At 48.0% G+C, this 15566-nt stretch overlaps 1 protein-coding gene across 1 annotated transcript in view; it reads left to right on the forward strand.

The window, feature by feature from the left end:
- Positions 1-15566, forward strand: part of Myo18b (myosin XVIIIB) — a 197146-nt gene that overhangs the window by 96793 nt on the left and 84787 nt on the right. Inside the window, exon 34 of the mRNA XM_050121133.1 lies at positions 5131-5283. Coding sequence (XP_049977090.1) covers positions 5131-5283 — 153 coding nt within the window. The remainder of the gene's footprint in view (positions 1-5130; positions 5284-15566) is intronic.

Consider the following 15566-nt stretch of genomic DNA (forward strand, 5'->3'; position numbering starts at 1 on the left):
CCGTCTCTGGTCATTGTCAAAGACCCCTCTTGTGTATTTATAAACACCCACTCTTAACTTTGCTTCATCTTTCCTTCTCTTTTCTATTAGTTTGGGCTTTGTTCTATTTTGAGCTTGAGTTGAAAATTTTTAACTTACATTCAATGTTCCTTACTGGATGGTTTAGAACTGCATAAATCTTTTAAAATTTCAAATGCTAGGAGCAGAGCTATCTAGTAGAGCACTTGCCTAGCAAGTATAAAGCCCTGAGTTCAAACCCAGCACTGCAGAAAAACGAAGAACTAAAAATTAAAGTATTAATCTGATGGATGTAATGCCCTGACCCCTGGGTTGCTGTGTCTCTGGTGTCGTGACATCCTCGAGTTTGTCACCTACCTCGAGTTCCCCTTTTTTTTATCACACACATCATTTAGGAATTAGACGCTAAGTGACGAACACTTGGGATTATTTAGAGCAACGTTTGAAGGAATTTTCAACATAATGGCATTTCTGACAGTAGCAGGGTGGGATACCTGGTACTTTTCATTGACATTGCTTGGATCTCCAGGTCACTTTAATTTGTGTTCAAGTCTAATAAGACACTAAATTATTGATTTATATTGGTGGGGGGCTCTGTACACAGTTAATTGATCAAAGTTGTTAATTTTGTGATTTAAAGATCACATAAAAATAGAAAGCCATGCATCATTAAAGTATGAAAAAATGTGTATATACCTCTTCATGTGTCTGTTACTGCTGACTTTTGGTTTTATCTGCTTGCTCTGTAGCTTGGGGTTTCACACCCCAGTGTGAGTGTGGATTTGCTAATGAGTGGGTTATAATTTCTCTTTATGTATTTTGTGGTTGTTTACATACTCCTGAGTTTAATATGGTTTTGTTTTCCTGGAAGACTGTTTACTTGGAGACTACATGATAGCATTTTCTTTTCCATGAGTGATTTTGCCTTATGTTGTTCTATTTGATTCTTCCAGTCACTCTGCCTTCAGGACCCCCTTGATCTCTTTATTTTCAACCTCTACAACTTTACATAAACGTGCACATGACTAGCTCATGTTACCTCTAAACACCCGGACAATTTTAATCTGATAGTTCAGTCTCTAACTTCTCATTGGAGAATTTAGTTCATTTACATTTATTGCTATGACTAGTCTACTTGAACTTACTCGGGTTCTCTTATTTTCTGTTTATTTTTGTTAGTTTTTGGTTCCTGTCTTTGTCCTACTTCATGCCATTTCTGTTTTTCAATAAACCGATGATTTTATCTTTTCTTTTGTTCTACTACTAGAAACTACTAACTATATTTCTATTCTCAGTTATAATTTTTCTAATGTACTTTAGTTTTTTAAAATATATCAATGGTGTTTGCTCCACATAACTGGAAGATGTAAGATTTTGAGACAGTGCAGTGACTTGTCCAGGGTTGGGTGATTGGTCAGTGGCATAAGTGGACTTGAAGTGAACTCAGCCTGTGCTCTTTTTGTAAGTCTGTAGTTTTCATATCTAGTAACATGCTGTTGCTTAAAATTTCTTAGTTTGGCATGGTGGCACAAACTTGTTATTCCAGCACTTGGACAGTGGAGGCAGTAGGTTCAAGAGTTCAAGGCCAACTTGGCTACTTGGAGAACATTTTTTAAAGCAAAAAGTTCTATGTCCCACTAGCCAGAGACAAATGCTTGTGGACCATCTTTGTAGACTGTGCTCTCAGGCAGGCCCTCTCTGTAACCCTTTTGCTGTGCAACCACACACAACATATTTTTCTCTAAGCCACAGTTTCCCTACCCACAAAGTCCATAGCTATGTCTCTGAATCACACTGACTAGTGCTCAGGAGTTTGTTTTCACAACTGCCCCCCAACAGCTTGCCTTTATGATAAAAGGGAAACAACCCGGGTTGGATGCAGTTTCCAGCACAGCGTGAGTCATGCAGATTCCTCCCTTAATCATTAGGCTCATTTATCCAAATTTGAATCACTGAGCTCTCAGAGTGCTACTTAGTTCACATTAATGAAAGGAAGTTCTCTCTGCTCCCTCCTCCCTGTAACCCTTAAGATGGAAAGGACAGCTCCAGCTGAGGTTTTCTTGTGGATTCTGTTTACACAGCTTCCTGGAAAAGACCGGCAATGCCAACGTTTCAAGAGACTGCAGTGGCAACAAGGCTCGTAGCCATTCCAACCACGTGGCCAGTGCCGTTAGCAGAGGAGGCACTGATGCCGACTTGTTTCTTAGAAAGCTGAGTGTTAACTAGAGGGAGAGCAGACAAAAGAGCGGGAAAAGCACAGAACCCGTGCTCATCATGGCGAAAATCTGAGTGTGCAGCAGGGGAGTGTGCGCTTCAGGAAACATCCCATTGTCACAGGGGAGCAGTAGTTAGAGACCCACATGCTGAGCTGAGGTCCTTGGGTTCTGCATTCCCACTTGGTGGCACGGTGGCCCAGGCAGATCTCGTGTCTGTGGCATGCCTCCACGTCCCTGTGTTCTGAGAGGCCCAGGCCATCTCTAACTATGTGACCTGCCCACACCTGAGGTTTGTATGCCATTGTATCGATCACACAGCAGTCCACATGCCAGACTACATATCCTCTCTCTTGGCTCCTGAAGGGCCTTCTATCTGGGACACTTTCCTTGAACTACTAGCTAGGAGCAGCTAGCTCCAACTTCTGGTGCCTAGCTCCTCTGTGTCTCAGAGCAACTTCTTATAAAAATTAAAGAGCTGGAGAAATGGTTTCATGGTTAAGAGCAATGACTGTCCTTGCAGAGACCCTAGTACAAACATTTCAATCAACAACTGTCTGTAACTCCAGTTACAGAGGATTTGAAGCCTTCTTCTGGCCTCCACAGGCACCAGGTACATACACAGTACACAGACAGAGGCGCAGGCAAAACATTTATACAATGAAATATGATAATGATGGTGATGATGATGATGATGATGATGATGGCGGTGATGATGATGATAGTGATGATGATGATGGTGATGATGACAACGGCAGCAGCAAGCACACCTCCCTGGTGATATAACTTGCTAAAGTTGCCCCTTTCTTGACACAGCAGCTGAGTTCATACCCCAACTCTGTGTCTTCCCCAGCAAACCACCCTTATCATCATCAGACTCCTCCCCATGGATTTAGGCTGTGTGCTCATCCCGGGTATTACATGTAGTTCACCCCACAAAGCATTGAGAATCCTTCCTGTTGCTTAGAACCCATCCCATATATGTGATCTGGCATTACATTCTTAAAGGCAATAATAACAACAACGTTTATTTTAAGGGATGGCCACAGGAGTTAAGTGTGACCACACATGACAGAGTGTGACAGGGTGCCCAACATGCAGCACAGCTGAGCTGAGCTGAGCTCCTGAGCTCCATCCCCCCCTGGCTGTGTATTTATACCACAGACCAACATTTTAAATTTACCACAGTAATCCGTCTGAGGGAGGAGTCTGTATTTCAAGAACCAACTCACCTTTCAAAGAATTCCAAGCTGGCCATGGAGAAATCGTGACATGAGATCTGCGGGCACATGCACCAGGTCACCCAGCAGTAGCTGTAATCCTGCGCCTGTAAAGTCCTCGGCACGCAGAGGGCTCAGCGGCTCATTATCACACCTGATCCTTTTCTTATCTCAACACAGAGAACAGGGATTTCTCAAAACCCTCTTAGAGACTGGAAGCCTTGATTCTGATGGATGGCGGACTTCGCCAGGGTTCCTGCCACCAGAAAATGGTGTACTGGGGTTTAGAGCCTAAGCCACCTCAGTCTTAACCTGTATTCCTTTTGGTATATTCTTGGGCGTCCTTAGCAGAGAGGAGGCATCTGGCAGGCAGGTAGGCAGAGATCCCCAAGATGCAAGCAGAAGTCCCTATGACAGAGGTTCTCAGCCTTCCTAATGCTGTGACCCTTTAATACAACTTCTCATGTTGTGGTGACCCCAACCATAAAATTATTTTCATCGCTACTTCATAACTGTAATTTTGCTACTGTTATGAACCATAGTGTAAATATCTGTGTTTTCTGATGGTCTTAGGTGACCTCTGTGAAAGGGTCCTTTGACTCCCAAAGGGTTCATGACACACGGGCTGAGAGCCACTGCCTTATGATGAGACACCCATTTTATTCTCAGTACCCGCCTATTGGCTGGCCCCAGGGTCTTTTCTCTATCCCTGGATGTTCCTGGGACAAAGAGGCTCCTGGTGTGTTTAAGGGACACTTACCAAGTTCACTGGGGTCCCAGTGTGATTCTCTCTATCCCATGCTTGGGCTGCACCCATCTCATTGGCCTCTGGGAATCAAGATATCTAAGTCACTGCCCTGATCCTCATGATAGGGTGTGGCATCTTTGTGACCCTTTTCTGTTCCCCAACAAATTTAGAGTTCTGGGGGAAGGAATATATGCACTACTGGGCAAAGTTCCATCCACAGAAAATGGCTCCTGTGCCTGCCTTTAATCTGGCAAAGGCAAGCTGCTTTGTATATCAAAAGCTTCATTTAGGTATTTGGAAGGAACACAGCTGCTCTTTGCTGAGAACCATGATGGACCCCATAGAAACCGGCAGTGTAACTGGGGGTGAAGGAGAGAGGGTCTCTGTGTGGATCCCACCTGACCTTTATAACAGGCCCCCTCCCATACACACACACACACACACTCACTGAATCACGAGTGTCATTGAGCCCTCCAGGAGGTCCCTCATGCCCACCTGGGCTGCCCTAACTTCTCTAAAGCATCTAGAAACTCTTAGCTTGATGCAGAGGACAGAACGGAAGGAGCTGGGCCTTCCAGATTATGGTGATATCCGTGGGGTCTTGTACATGGTCCTGTGGCAACCCTGGGGCTGAACAAAGGAGAGCAGGTATCTAGTTTCATAGCATCCTGGTGGTTGGTGCTGTCTCATTTGGCATATGAGAGTGGAAAACAGTCCTTCTGCTGTCTTGTCTTGTGGTTTTGAGATAGGATCTCACACTGTAGCCCAGGCTAGCCTCCAGTTCACAGCAGGACCCCATCTCAGCCTCTCTGGTGCTGCATTTTAAAGGTGTGCCACATGAGAGGCAAGGTTGAGCCCATGGAGCTTAGCTCTAAGAACCTTGGTCCCGGCCACTGCTTTCCATCTAAACTAACCATTCTTTGGCTTCCAGATTGGCCATCGTGACTTTGATGTAGAAAAGCGTCTCCGCCGGGACCTCAGGAGGACACACGCTCTGTTGTCTGATGTTCAGCTCCTTCTGGCCACCATGGAGGATGGCAAGACATCAGTCAGCAAGGAAGAGCTGGAGAAGGTGCACAGTCAGGTGAGAAATGCCCTCATCGGGAGAGGGAGCTCTTCTGGGAAACACGGTCAGAGGCTCCCACCTATAGGGAGGTGGAGATATGGACCAGGAAGCCACAAGGCAGTAGGGAGTGAGGGGCAGGACCTGCTCCCTTCTGTTGGGTGGAGCCAATTGTGACTGTTTGGAGGGCATGAGCAGATTAGGACTGGGTAACTGGCTGAAGGTAGTGTATGTGAGTGTATGGACGCTTTTGGTGGCTACCAGGGCTGGGTATAGGAGACACAGCTGCAGGGTTAATATTGCATTGTCACCTCCTCATGGAACTGAGAACAGCTGTGGCCATTTGGCTGTCTAGGTGGATGCTAATGATGCAGGTTAAGGTTTCATGAGGGTTACCAGCTGCCACTGACCCAAATCGTCTTCCTGCCCGCCTCCCACGTACTGAATGCTCCGTGCATGTTGTCACCTGCCATCTCTACAGCTTAGTACCATCCTGTTAGTCAATGAGCAGAGGCTTGCTTGTGGATTTCAGTGGTTCAGTCTGTGATCACTGCACTCCATCTTTGTGCTGAGGTAGAACACCATGGGAGAGAGGGCATGGGAGAGCAGAGATTCTCATCTCACGGCCAAGAAGGAGAGAGGGAGGGAGGGAGGGAGGGAGGGAGGAAGAGAGGGAGGGAGGGAGGGAGGGAGGGAGGGAGGGAGAGGGGGGCACTAAACAAAGTTCCATCAACCCAGGAGACACAGTGCCACCATCTCACACTCTGTGACCTTTTCTCTTCCCTTAGTGGGCCATTCTCACCCTGTTCCACCATTCTGGCTTGCTCCAGACCTTCTTTGTCTTGTGTCCTGGGCAAGGCAGGGCACTCGCTCACTCTTTGTGATTTCAGCCAGATGCACTTAGTTGTCATGAGCGCTCCAGGGGAGCAGAGGGCACCTCATGGCTGTTTATAGATGGGACATTTTGCCCAGTGGTGGTGATGTGTGGTTAAGTGACATGGCAGTAAGTGACAGACCTGGGACCTGAAGCTTTTGACTCTGAGTTCAGAATCAGGGTCTCTCTGTGTCACATTGCAACCTGTTATGTTAGGAAGAGAGTGGGGAGGCCTGGACATCTTATTTCAGCTGGGGCCTGAGCACCTCACAGAGTGACGACCTCACATCCCTTGTTCCTGCTTCACAGCCTCCAAGTTACCCCTACCCTCAAGTGGGTGTTCTGACAGAGTAGATTTCTTCCCTTCCCCTCTCCCTCCTTTAAAAGTGTTCCCTGCAATCCCTCTGCAGGGTTAAGATGTGTGTTCCCAGGAAGCAGCAGCCGTTTAATGAGGGCAGCTTGGGCACAGTCAAAGAGCCTCATTCTTCTGTAATTCCTCTTTCCTGCTCTCTGAATCCGGCTCCCAACAAAGACATCCACAGCCCCGACTCTGCCGCTGTTGTCATGGAAATGACTGTAAGGACAGAGCTCCTGGACGGGTCAGGGTACAGTCGCTTTGGCCCCTGGCACACGTGTCCGGATGCAGGAGTCAGAGCTAATTAGATAAATCAGTGATGGCTCCTGGTATCACTTCAACTCTTGTCTGGTGTCTGGTGTTTGTCCTCTGCCCGAAGGCCTCAGGGACAGAGACGGGGCAGGCAAAGCGAGAGGGAGAGCAAGCCAACTCTGCATGTAGCTGCTGTGTATAGCACTGGAAAGTTTCCTCCATTTGCCCATATGTTTGCTGATCGGGTATTTATGCAGCACCTACTGTATGCCTCATGATGGCTGAGGTACGGGAAGGATTGTCAGTAAGGCAGGTATGGTACCCACCTTATGAAATCCATACCTGACGGAAAAGACAAACAGCAGCCCAGATGCCTGTAGTGGGGGACTTTGAGGGAGAGAGGAAGAGGCAAGGTCCTGGGTAGGGAAACGCAGAGGTGTCCGCTATCTGGGGTCAGTTTCTTATGCCTGGAGGAAGGAAGAAAGCAGGGAAGGCTTGGGTTTCATCCCAAGCGGGTAGGAAAGAAGTCACTGGCAGCTTCCAGTGGAGCCTGATTTGTCTGCATTGAAGGGACTCACAGGTGGGATTTGGTCAGAGGAGCTCTGCTGCTGCCTAAGCAGTCAGGGATTCCTGCATTAGCCCATTGTGCTCAGGAGAAGCCAGAATCTGGGGGGCTGACTGAGCACTTTCTCCAAAAGTATGTAACAAGACAGGCCTGGAGCTGTGGGTGCCAGCCATCCTGGGCTCTTGAACACTAGCTCACCCGATGCGGTCCTCTTAACCTATGTCCAGAATCTGGTGTGAACCAGGCTTGACCTCAGAGCCTTGAACACGGCTGCACGGCAGCAAGCTGAGCATTGTTCTAGAATATTACGTTTCTAGTTATCTTCCTTCTCTTTGTTATCAGGTCTGGGTTAGAAAGAATCTGCTTTCTGCTGATTGCTTGGTTTGATCTGGCTAGCTCAGGTTGGCCTTGGCCTTGAACTCTTCACCCTAGGCCTTCCAAGTACAACAATTTCTGTGTGAACAACCACGACCAACTTCAGATCTGAATTTTAAACAACCACATCAGGAGCCAGAAACCTCTTACCTACAAAATTCCCTTCCTCTTGGCAGTTCAATCATTTTGCTGACCATGAGGTGATATTTATCTGATCTACCTCAGTTCTGTTACTTGGAAAAGATCTGAATTTTGAGTCCAGAGCACTTTGTCTGGTGTTGCTAATTTCATGTTGGGAGGGGACACATCCAACTCTCCGTAAAGTAGAATGTGGTCATCACTTGTTGCTGCAAACACACTAATGGGGGCCTCAGACACAGGGATGGACCCTGGGCATTTACAAGCTGCTCATGGAAGGGTGGACCCTGAGAGAGAAGGTAAGGGTCATGGAGAGAGGTGCGCAACAGGTTCAACACCTGCCTGGGTAACCCTGAGCCAGCCCTGCCTTTCAGGGTCACCTGCATCGTATCTCATAGAAGGTGCCGTGCCCCCAAAGAACATCAGATCACAGGATCTGTAGACATCCCTTTGTAAGATCTCAAGGACTGGGGTTGGGGATGGAGCTGGTAGAACGCCTGCCCGGCATGTGTGAAGACCTGGATAAGGCAGCTTCCATCCCAGGCCTTGGGGTATGAAAGCAGGGGCATCAGAAGTTCAATGTCATCCTTAGCTACATAGCAAGTTTGAGGCCAGTGTGGGCTACACAGGACCTTGTATCACAAGAACACCCTCTAAAATCAAACGCCTCTAGGACAACAGATAGAAAGAACGCTGTGGGCAGAAGTTCCCTCCTCCACTCACCTGTAAGGGCTCCTCCTCAGAGTGAAGGGTGGGGGAGCATCTTTGGCTTCTGGGTACAGTGTTTTCATAATGAGCTAATCAATTCCCACGGGGTGTTTCCCCTGAAACTAACCTGGAAACAAGCCATTCCAACAACCAAGATGGATAATTGAGATAATCGTTGTGCCAGTAACATCTGTGAGACTAGGGGTTGGCAGGAGCCACCTGCTCCAAGGAGAGAGTGGAAGCCAGCGGCGGCTCCCGGGTTCTGATTAGTTCTCTGTTCATTTAGTCCTCATTGGATCCATGGCTGTGATCTCCCTGTGATTGGTTTTGTTAACCGGGGGATGAGGGGGTTGCACACGGCTCTGTTGTTTACCCACCTCATATTCAGGGCTCTGTTCTGTCCTGCCCGCTAAGATCAAAGCTCCTATGGCGGGTCTCTGGCACTGCCCTCAACGGTGCTCCCAAACTGGTGTCCTGTGCTCTGCCTGCCTTTGTTAAAAGCCACTTGTATATCTCCTGCCTGGAAATCTCTCAAATTGCTGACTTTGTGTCTTGTCCAGAGAGGTTTTATGATACCTCATTGGGGTCCCTTATGCTGGAGATGAAAACCAGGGTGTTGACAGAGGTTTCTGTCTTGCTCAGTCCTGTAGCCATTCAGTCCCAAAGAATCACACAGAGGTCTACATCAATTATAAACTGATTGGCCCAGTATCTCAGGCTCTTCTTATTAACAAATTCTTATATTAGCCCATAATTCTTGTCTATGTTGGCAATGTGGCTTGGTGTCTTTTTCAGCGAGGCAGTCACAGCTTACTTCCTCTACAGCTGGGTCATAACTGGAGACTATGTTTCCCTCTTCCCAGAATTCTCATGGCCCCACCTCTACTTCCTGCCTGGTCACCCCACTTATACTTCCTGCCTGGCTACTGAGCAATAAAATAATACGAGTGACAGGATAAAAGACTATTGCCCCACAGTACTTCCTCCCTTTTATTTTTAAACAAGAACTCTGAATCTAATATTTTTAGTTTAGCTTTTCGCCTGACCATTATCCATAACAACATGCAGTCAACATTCTAAACAAAGGACAATATCCATAGTCCATTTTTAGGGAATGTGGGTGTAGTTTTCTAGGCTACTTCCTACTGATTGGGGGAGTTGATAATCTTATGGGAACCTAAAGAAAATCTAGAATTATGATCAAGTCCTGACTGGAGTATCCTGTGAGGCTTGATCATCTCAGGCAGCAGTCTTTGAACTGTTTGGGATGCAGAACTCAGACATCTGGGCCATTCCTCCTATCAGAGATTTCTCAGGGGTCTTCCTTGGTCAAACCTGATTTTTCTTAATGAAGAATGAATCCACAGTGCCTCATTTCCTGTGGAAACAAAAGCAAAACCTCTTCTACAAAGTAACATATCTTTTGACTTAAATTTTAAAGTCAAAGTGTTTTATATATATATATATTAATCTAGCAGCACTTATAATCAAATGTCTTTTATCAACTTTTTCTCCTTTCTCAGCATTGAAACAATTCAAAGAGAACACAATAACATATAGTATCCAGATTCTCTGTGTGTTTTCCATCTTTACTTGGCTTTATTTTAAACTCTATTTCTTTTATTTTTATTTTTAATTTTTTTGCATTTTGAGACTAGGTTTCTCTGTGTATCTTTGACTGTCCCAGAACTCATTCTGTAAAACAGGCTGTCCTTGAACTCACAGAGATCTGCCTACCTCTGCCTCCAAAGTTCTGGGATTAAAGGTGTGTGCTTCTGTCTCCCAAGTGGCTGTGGCTTACTGGGTAAAGTTCCAAGCATCTGCCTCTGGTGGCTCCATGGCTTCTCTCTGACTCCACCTATCTTTCTCCCAGCATTCAGTTCCATCTTCCTGGCCTACCTAAGTTCTGTCCTGTTATAGGTCCAAAGCAGTTTCTTTATTCATTAATGGTAATCACAGCATACAGAGGGAAATCCCACATCACCAGGACTTTGCATAGTCCAGTTGGGTGCTGCCATCAGCCCAACCCCGCCCACTACTTGACCTTTGAAGACCTCAATACAGTCTTGGTTGCTTGCATGCAAGATCTACAAACTTCCCACCATCCTTTGAAGCAAGTCTAGGTTCTCTAGTCTGACCCATGCGATGTCCTGCCCAGCTCCTCTCCAGTCCCGCCATCACCTCCAGCAGTGTCCCCCACTTCTGTCCCTCATGTCTATTCCACCTTGTCAGCGTTTCATGAGCTATGCCTTTGTGGGACTCTAGTTTCCCCTTCAGCTTCCTCTTTGCCCAGTGGGTATCTGTCCTCTGAAGTTGACTTCAGCATCCTCTCTCAGTGCATCTACGCCTCCCATGGCTGGGGTGAAAGGTTCCAATGTCCTGCCCTCATTCCTGTGTCACTAGCCATCGAATTTCCTCCTCCTCTGAGGTCACGGAGGCTTTAAGAAGCAAAACTATAATTTGAACTCAAATCCAGAGGTCCAGAGGTCCAGAGGTTGACCCTGGGGCATCACATCCTTCCAGAAACTCAGTGCTCCAGTGGGCCCTTCCCCCAGACCTTGCCCATCTCCACCACAAATTCCCAGCTGTGATTAACTACCAGCCTTGGGCTCCCATCAGAGAAGACTGATAACCCCGGATCTATCCCCAGTGCCCTTAATTGGGGCATTTGTCACCATGTGTCACCTACGCCTCCTTGAGACAGTCGAGGTAATTAACAGGCTGGGAAAGACTCCCTGATGGGAGCCTTTGTGTGACCAGGCACCTTGGAGATGTGTCTCCCCAGCCTGCAGCCCAGAGCAGTGGCCTCACTAGGTGTTTTATTTGAAGAACTTTTGTTTTTTTTTTTCCTGTAAAGACGATGTTAAAGGGAATTGATTCAATATTAACCTAACCCCCTGTCAGGGGAGATAAAGACTGTGTTGTAATTGGCTGGAAACGTGGTGGTCACAGGTCTGTTCACCCACAAATATTGACACTTCCAAGGCAGTGATGAACGAAGCATGAAGAAGACCCCGCTTTTACATCACAGGCAGGGAAATCTAGTTGTCTGTCTAAGGGATGGCTTCTCCTTATCTGGGGCGGGCCAAGCCAGCTGCAAAGCCCTGAGCCCCCAAGGCGACACTAACAGGAGAATCAGTTGTTTGGCCACCACCAGGCACCGTGCAGTGCAAACTGTGTCCCCAGGAAAACATGAACCCAGTGGCTTCTGGGAAGCCAGGGCTGGTGCTTGGAAATGTGTCTGCAGGAGCAATTCCCCAGTGACCATACAGGCTGCCCACCATCTCCATTGAAGGCTGGAGCACTGCGACCCATGGGAGGGAGGACGGGGAAGAGGGAACCCTGCTAGACAAGAACTGGGTGAGACTTGATGTGCAGGAGCCAGGGAAATGGCTCAGTGGATAAGGCCTGAGTTTAGGTCCTCAGTATCACGTAAAATGCGAGGCCTGGCTGTGGGTGCCTGTACCACCAGCGTCACTCACTGGCTTGCCTAATTGAGGCCGTGGGCTTCCAGTGCAGAGAGAGAGAGGCCCTGTCTCAAGGCAGCAAGGTGAAGGGTGATAAGAGGAAAAGCCCCTCTGTCCTGCTTGGACCCTGAACGTGTGTGTGTGTATGTGTGTGTGTGTGTGTGTGCGCGCGCGTGCGCCTGCACATTCACGTACACATATATGCCATGCACCACACACACACACACACACACACCGAGTTTCTGGGTTTTGCTGCTGTTGTTGCTTTTTGCCTCCCTGCAGCCCGTGGGTGGGGGCTGATTTCACTTCACTTTGCCACATAAATATCTGCATGCATCCTCAGTCTGGGCCCTGAAGCTGCCACAGGGGCAAAATTTTTCCTGTTTCTGACCCAAAGGTGGGTCCCCATGGCACCCACAAACTGAGACTTTAGGGTTTGCCCTCACTTTCGTCCTTGGCAGCAGTTTCTTTGTGCTACAGAGTTAGTTCAAGGCTAGCCTGGCCAATTGAGTAAAACCTGTCTTAAAATAAAACAAAGAAAGAAAAAACGAAAGATGGTCTGGGGATGTACCCGAGTGAACAAATGCTTGCTGAGCGTGGGCAAGCCCCTTTAGACTACTCGAGACACATGAACCATAGTCTCCATGTAGAACAGGACAATCCTGGAACATTTAGAGAACTCCCAAATGACGATGATTGTCACCAGGTAGTGTTGGAACTTGCCTATTGGATCTACTGTCCACAGACATGGTTGACATTTTTTAAAGCTTAAAAACATAAATACACACACACACACACACAGAGTCATATGTGTATGTGTGTAGGGGTATGTAGGTGCCCATGAAGGCCAGAAGAGGGTGTTGGAGACGCTGCAGATAGAGTCAGATTAGAGACAGTTGAAAACCACCTAACACCAATTCTGGAAACCAAACTTGGATCCTCTGGAAGAGCAGCAAGTTTTCCTAACCACCGAGCCACCTCCCAGTCCTCAGTGGATACCATTTGCAGAGACAGCTTTTGCTGAACGTGGTTGGGGCTGTCTGCAATGTGGACTGTAGGTGATCCTCTCTAGGGAAACTCTTCAGGCTGAAGGTGGAGTCTCCCAAGTGCCAAGGTGGCATGCCCAGCATGAAAGTGTCCAGCCTAGCCCTGCAAACTCTGTGGAATGTCCCCTGTGGCATTTTCAAATCCCTCAAGTTGTTCTACCAGACCCAGATATCTAGGATCTAAGCTCTCTACGAAATACAGCATTTCTGCTCCACCTCTCTCCATATGTCAAGCTGCCTGTCTAGAAGCCCTGTAAATCCAAAGAAAACATTTCCCCAAGTATTTAAAGCCGGTGGATGGCTTCTCACAGGAAAGCAAAGTCATCCCTGGCCTTACAGTTGCTGTGTATGTGGAGGGATCTCAGTCTCCCTCTCTGAAGGCTAGTGGTGGTGCTGGAAAGACAGTGGGCAATGGGGAGAGGCAGTGAGGGGGTGGAGGCAGTGGGGGCAGGGAGGCAGTTGGGGGAGACAGTGGAAGGTCTCTGGTGAAGGCTACAATGGGGAAGAGGTCTGTAAGCAAGAGTTGTGTACAGATGGGTATGGGGGATCCAGGAACACTTGGGTCTGGAGCCATGAAGACTTGAAGCTGACCTTGTCAAGTCATGTGTCACCTTCTTCCCTTGCCACTGCAATAGGATTCTTCATCTGTGAAAGGATGGGCTGTTTCATGGGTTGCGGTCACCAGCTGTATCTAGTGGCCACACAGGACCAGAGGGAGTGTGGAAATTCCCATCTCCCCAGGCCCATGGGAAGGAGGATGTTCTCCTTTGTGTGTGGAGAGCCTGGAGACCTGTCACCCCACCACAGGGGTCTGTTCCACCCTTTACACATGACAGAAAGCTTGCACTTGTGCCCCCCCCCACATACACATTCACATACACATTCATACACTCACACACACATTTGCATACACACATACACTCATACATAACTCACACATTCACACACACAGACATTCACATACACTCATACAGAACACACTCTCTCTCCGTCTCTCTCTCTCTCTCTCTCTCACACACACACACATCAGTTTTGCAGCTTTCTCCCAGTCCATGCCGTGTGTGTGTGTGTGTGTGTGTGTGTGTGTATACACCTTTGATTTGTTTACATGCCAATCTCAGGGTTCTGAGCCACCTAGCTCAGCTCAGCTCAGCTCAGCTCAGCTGAAGTAGGAAAGAAGCTGCAGAGAAAATGGGAAGGTCTGCTGTTCAGATGTCTTCAAGCTTGGCTGCATGTCGATGCTCCAATTGTATCATTACAAATGTGTCTCTTGGACTGGGCTTGCTCAGCTTGTGAGTGCCCTGAGTTGAGACATTTGTGCTACCAGAAGGAAGGTCTCTTGCTATCTTTTACCTCAATGTTCTCGGTGCCATTTCATCTTAGGAGGGTCATAGGCTTGTCTACAGCTGGGCGTGAGGTCACGATCACGAACACATGGACCTTTGGGAGACAGACATTTCTCACAGTCTGTAGAGATGGGTGGAGACTGAGTGGTGCTCAGGCTTGAGTTCAGATCCGGCCGTTTACTGTGTCTATGACTGTACAAAGGACCAAGCCCTCCACTTTCAACCAGCTAGGATGGGAATGACCGCTGTACAGGTTAGATGGGCTACACTTGAAAGTGTCCAGGCAGGTGCAGGTCTAGGAGCAAGGCCCGTGTGTATGCCATCCACAGATTATATAGAGTACAACTCATTGGCTGTACCCTGTAGACTTCTCATTGCACTGAACCACCCCACCCCCATGTTTTGTGGTTGGGAAAAAAACTCAAAGGCTCTGGGAAATATGCTCCAGGTCATGGGCACACTGGAACTCCATTTTGTCTGCTCTCTGTTTTGTTCCTACTCACAGTGTGATGCCCAAGCCCACCTCAGGGTAGATGGGTGTCTCGCCCCATAATGTCTGGTGGTATTTATATCCAGAGGTTCCGGAGGGTCAGGGTTGAACTGGGGATGGACACAGACCCACTGAACGGAAGAACAGCTCCAGGGTCCTTGGTAGCCAGCTTCCAGGACTGGAGCAGATCTCTGAAGACTGGGCTGATTTCCTTAGCAAACCATGGGCTGACTGAATGTGCCAGGATGAGGAATGTTCCAGCTATGGAGGGCATTTGGTGTTCGCTGGGTACAACAGCCACATTTATACTGTTTAACAAACAAACAAACAAAAATCACAGTGCATAAGATAGTCTGAGCCTTGACGGCCTTCAGCAAATACCAAGTACACCATGCTGCCAAGGTCTGCTGTGGTCCAGCAGGAGGTTAAGAGAAGTAGGCCTGAACATGATCTGCCCCACTGAGAATGTTTGATTTGAGCACAAGAGGCCTTGACTGTGGAGGGGACAGTGACTCTCGGCAGCCCTCACTCTGCACCTCGCACGCCAAGCTGGCACTCAGGGGCAGAGAACAGCCTGCTAGTGATGCTGTAAGAGTCCTCACTTGCTGACTGACCGCCTCCGTGGCCTCTGCTCTCTGAATGCTGTGGTAACAACGCCGAGGAAAGGTGTTTGCTGAGGTGACTCCAG

Source organism: Alexandromys fortis, unplaced genomic scaffold (genome assembly GCF_014885135.2).
Source record: "Alexandromys fortis isolate MF-2015 unplaced genomic scaffold, M_Fortis_MF-2015_v1.1 scaffold_197, whole genome shotgun sequence".
NCBI lineage: Eukaryota > Metazoa > Chordata > Mammalia > Rodentia > Cricetidae > Alexandromys > Alexandromys fortis.